Source organism: Gekko japonicus, unplaced genomic scaffold, assembly GCF_001447785.1.
Source record: "Gekko japonicus isolate JY-2015 unplaced genomic scaffold, Gekko_japonicus_V1.1 scaffold33, whole genome shotgun sequence".
Classification (NCBI taxonomy): Eukaryota; Metazoa; Chordata; class Lepidosauria; order Squamata; family Gekkonidae; genus Gekko; species Gekko japonicus.
Window position 1 is genome coordinate 1,592,766 of NW_015174272.1, and position 5,235 is coordinate 1,598,000.

Genomic DNA, 5,235 nt, shown 5'->3' on the forward strand with positions numbered 1-5,235 from the left:
AATTAAATCAGCACAGACCCTGACCATACAGGATAGACAGATTTTAATAAACATCCTATTTCTTCTATGTTTTGAATTCCAAGTGATCTGATAGCCTATAAATAAACCTATTTTATTGACTGCATTAATGTTTATATGGACGAACATCAGTACCTGCAACATGCTTGAGTGCTTTGTTGTGTAGATATTTCAGTTTTTATGGGGAAAACTGAAGTCCCCTCAGAATTGATGATGTGAAAAAAGCTGATAATTACAGCTTTTCTGAAGGTTTTTGAAGTTTAACAGGGAATTGTCAAAGCACAACGATAGGAATGGTAAAAATCTCCTTTTGGTCCTGGATCACCCATATGCCCCATCATAAATGACAAGATGCAGAGTGAGGTGAGCCAACTATGCACACTCTCTCTCTCACACGCATGTTGGTCTATGAAACAAATGGGCATGGCCCAATGAATCAATCAACCTGCACTGAACAGGGTGCAGCGAAAAGAAGTGATACCTCTCCTATCACCCACATAAGTTAAATAAAAGGTCAAATTAATAAATTAACCCTTAAGTAAATACCCCAGTGCTGTTTCACTGGTGTTGCTATTGCAAAATAGGCCACTGTTGTTATTCCATACAACTGCAACATTTACAAACTTAATCTCCATATTTCCCACTAGTAAAAGGAAATCAGAATGTGTCTGCCTGCTAAAGAGTCAATCTCCCAAACTCCTCTGTGCTAGATGCATTGGGGCCCTGGAACCTGTAGTGGCCCAAATGGGGGTCTGCACATTCTCTCACAGCCTGGGGGTACCAGCCCTCATCTACAACTTCTTGCCACTAATATATATTTTTCCTGATCCTTCTCTGCCACAGGTGTCTGAGGATACACAGCCTAAAGTATTTACTGCCTGTCTCTATGTGTGCTGTCAGGTCACAGCTGACTTCTGGCGACCCCATAGGGTTTTTAAGGCGAGAGACATGCAGAGGTGGTTTGCCATTGCCTGCCTCTGCATCATGAACCTGGTATTCCTTGGAAGTCTCCTGTTCAAATACTAGCCAGGATTGACCCTGCTTAGCTTTTGAGAACTGACAAGATCAGGCTAGCCTGGGCTATCCAGGTCAGGGCATTTACTCCCTGACCCTTCCCAAACATTCTTAAACGGTGGTTCGCTGTGAAGCCAACCCCTACACACAATGCAGATAATATAGCCATGAAAAATCTGGTCCACATAAGGTGATAGCATCTTACACACAGCTCCACGCTGCTATCCCATTCCCACTCATTTGTAGGTGGTGTTCTGCTTCATAGCCAATAACCCGTTACCACATCAAGAGGCCAAGTCACTGTACAACTTGCATGGCATGTGGCAGAGCCACAGAAATGTAGACTGCAGACAGGAGTAGTCTCGGTGGGAGCTGTCCCTACAAGTATGATGCTGTCCAAAAGCTATTTGCTTTCAGATGCTGCCTGACTTTGTAACAGGCTACAATATGTGGCCCACTCGGGACATGGCCCTGCAGATGTGGCCCGTGTCTTTAAAGTGCCTGCCTTGCCAAAGTCATTTGCAAATGCTGATCAACTGTGTGGCAGGGCACTCCTCACACTGCACATGGCAGCACCAGTGGAAGCGGCAATGGCAACGCTGGGGTTGTGTCTCCTGCAGCACGTTGTGGCCACGCCCACAGCACAAGCTGCTGCAGCCACTTGGCCGAGGGCTGCCCTTGATGCAAGAGCGGCCATGGGTGCCTGGTGAGCCCAGGCTTGGGTCAGGTTCACAAAAATCCGGCGAGGGCTCATAGAAAATGAGGTGCTTGGCCAGGCGGGAGCTGTGGAGGCGAGGGCGGAAGGCTCCCGAGTTGCTGTTGTGTGGCCTCAGGAGTATGGCGTGGTCCATTCGCTCCCTCAGATTAGAGGCCACATTCCGAAACTCAGGCACCGCCACCCAGCATGTCCGGAACTGACAGCTCCCCGAGGGACCATGACATTTGCATCTCCGCTGACCCAGCTCGGAGACAACCTGTCAACAGAGAGAAAGAGAGAGAGCAGTGTGAGCTGCAGGAAACAGTGGAACTCCCAGCTTCAGGGAATTAGCTTTGTACTGTTGCCACTAGGCCACAATGGTATGTTCTGGGTGAAAGTTGTATCTGTTCACTCTAAGCAAGCATCTCTTGGAAATGGTTCCTCAACAAACGAAAAGCACCTACGAAAAGCACCACTCAATTCTTAAGAAAGATGTACACTAGAAATGTAAACAGCCACATAATAAATGTGCACATGTTATTCAATAGTTGCATGCATAATTGCAATATTTTTCTCACAGTTGCTCTTCTATTGAAATATTGCTTGTTCTAGGCACTCATATCTTCTACATGGGAAAATACATTATTTCCTTCAAGTACAGAATCCTTGCCTGCGTGGCAGTGTAAACGTCCTTGAGTTTTTGCCTTTATACAAAATTTACCTTATATACAAATGTCACTTTGCCACCAAATGAGAAGGGAGCACTCCCTGGAGAAGACCCTGATGCTGGGAAAGATTGAAGGTCAAAGAAGACGGGGACGGCAAAGGATGAGATGGTTAGGCAGTGTCATCGATGCAACGAACATGAAATTGAGCCAACTTCAGAGGATGGCGGAAGACAGGAGGGCCTGGCGGGAGATGATCCATGGGGTCGCAAAGAGTCGGACTCGACTGTGCGACTGAACAACAACAACACTTTGCTTAAAAATGTGTATTGCTCGTATGCAACCCCAGAGGAGTAAGGTATTTTAAAGAAACGGAGGACAGCAAGATCCCTGCCTGTAGCTCATGCTGTCTTGTGAATGCTTTTTTTAAAGAGAGCAAGAGAGAGAGAGAGAGAAGATGAAATTGTCCTTAAATACCTCCCCTCTCCTGGCAAGAAACCAACAGAGGACCCCCTTAACCTGCTAAGTGGGGAGAGAGTAGACTTCACAAAACAGAACTGGCCACTAAGAAAATACCTAATTTGCATGTAGAATTATGCTTTCTGGTAAGATTTAGTGGGGGTGGAAAATCAGGGTTTGCATTTTAAGACAAAATCGAGCTACTTCTATAAATGATTATTCTGCACATTCTTGTGTTTTACTAATTTGGTCATAAGGCACATTTGTAGCTCCATCATAACTTATAACTGAATATTATTCCAGAGGGTTATATACAAAATTTGACATCTGTTTCTTATAACGAAGGTCACTAACAGCTCCGAAGAAGAAAAGCCAAAGTTGTGATGTCTCTGTTCAAAGATTTTATCCGATTTCCTTTCACCTGTAGACAAGCAGTCCATTATAAACTAAATAATTATTTTTACTCAAGATTTTAACTCAGGGGTTCCATCTTTTTGTCTGTTTTTAATAGTCTGCTTTTAGCATGAGGACTGTTTTACAAATATCACTTTTAAGGCTGTTGTTTCATGCTGTTTTTATGCCTCTAGTTGGTTTTTACAACTTGTTTCATTATTGATTTTTATGCTGCTGTTTTTATTATTTTACTTTATTGCTTTTAATTTGTGAGCCACCTTCAGCAGATCTAGGGTTGTTAACAGATCTGGAGAAAAATGCCCTGTCCCTTTAAGACAGCCTTAATGTGTGCAGAAATGGGCAGATGAAGCTTTTCATGGCATGGAGGTAAATAACATCCCCTGACAAATAACATCTCATTGCCTCTATTAAAGGAACAGGACATTTTTTTTCTCCAGGTGGTAACCCCAGGTCTCTGGAAGAGCATGCATGTCAACGTTCCAAATGAATGAATGCAGTTTGGATATAATATGACCCAACTTAGCTCTTCCCAAGATTTTCTCTAGGAGTAAAGGAGAGAAGGTGAGGAGGATTCACAGCTTGGCACAGTTCTGGAGGCTTCTTAGGGCTATTAAACTATAGTTGAGTATGTGTGGCAGAAATGGGTTTGGAGGCAGTGTTCCCTCTAAGCTGAGTTAGTGTGAGCTAGCTCACAGTTTTTTAGCCTCCGGCTCACACATTTTTGTCTTAGCTCAGGAAGGATGCCTCCAGAGCAAACTAATTTATGCAGTAGCCAAATTGCTCGCTCACAACTTTAATGCCAGTAGCTCACAAAGTAGAATTTTTGCTCACAAGACTCCACAGCTTAGAGGGAGCATTGGTCTGAGGCCGTTTTTTCTGACCTTTTGGTTTTTGTATTTATATATTTGTGCAGTATGGTTCATCCAGGGAGGATTGTGAGGCACTCCAAAGGGATCTGTCGAGGATGGGCGAGTGGGCGTCAACGTGGCAAACGGGGTTCAATGTGGCTAAGTGCAAAGTGATGAACATTGGAGCCAAAAATCCTAACTATAAATGCACGTTGATGGGATCCGAACTGGCAGAGACTGACCAAGAGAGAGATTTTGGAGTCGTAGTAGATAACTCAATGAAAATGTCGAGACAGTGTGTGACTGCAATAAAAAGGCCAACGCTATGCTCGGGATTATTAGGAAGGGAACTGAAAACATATCAGCCAGTATCATAATGTCCCTGTATAAATCAATGGTGCGACCTCATTTGGAGTACTGTGTACAGTTCTGGTCACCACACCTCAAAAAGGATATTATAGCATTGGGGAAAGTGCAGAAAAAGGCAACTAGAATGATAAAAGGGTTGGAACACTTTCCCTATGAAGAAAGGTTAAAGCACTTGGGGCTCTTTACAAGGCCGGTCCCAGGGTTTTTTGCACACTATGCGAGGCTACCTTCTGCCCCCCTCCCATGTGCCCACTGGACTGGAATTAGAGTTCCCCAGAGTGGAGTGACAGCCCCAGAGGGTAGCAGAAACGTTCTGGAACTGGAATGGGGGCCCCCAGAGTGGAATGACAGCCCCTGGCGGTAGCAGGAGTGTTCTGTGACTAGAATGAGAGATCACGGAGTGGAATGACAGCACCTGAGGGTAGCAAGAGAGTTCTGGGAATGGAATGACAGGCCCCAGAGTGAAATGAAAGCCCCTGGATGTAGTAGGGGTGGTCTGGGACTGGAATGACAGGACCCAGAGTGGAATGACAGCCCCTGGATGTAGTAGGGGTGGTCTGGGACTGGAATGACAGGACCCAGAGAGGAATGACAGTCCCTGGATGTAGTAGGAGTGGTCTGGGACTGGAATGACAGGCCTCAGAGTGGAATGACAGCCCCTGGGGGTAGCAGGAGTGTTCTGGGACTAGAATGAGAGACCACGGAATGGAATGACAGCGCCTGAGGGTAGCAAGAGAGTTCTGGGAATGGA

At 45.3% G+C, this 5,235-nt stretch overlaps 1 protein-coding gene across 1 annotated transcript in view; it reads right to left on the reverse strand.

Annotated features, from left to right (window-relative positions):
* Positions 1-1,547: 1,547 nt before the first annotated feature.
* The window catches only part of WNT10B (wingless-type MMTV integration site family member 10B), a 54,048-nt gene continuing 50,360 nt past the window's right edge, over positions 1,548-5,235 (reverse strand). The window contains exon 5 of the mRNA XM_015423647.1: positions 1,548-2,006. Within this exon, the coding sequence (XP_015279133.1) occupies positions 1,548-2,006 (459 nt within the window). The remainder of the gene's footprint in view (positions 2,007-5,235) is intronic.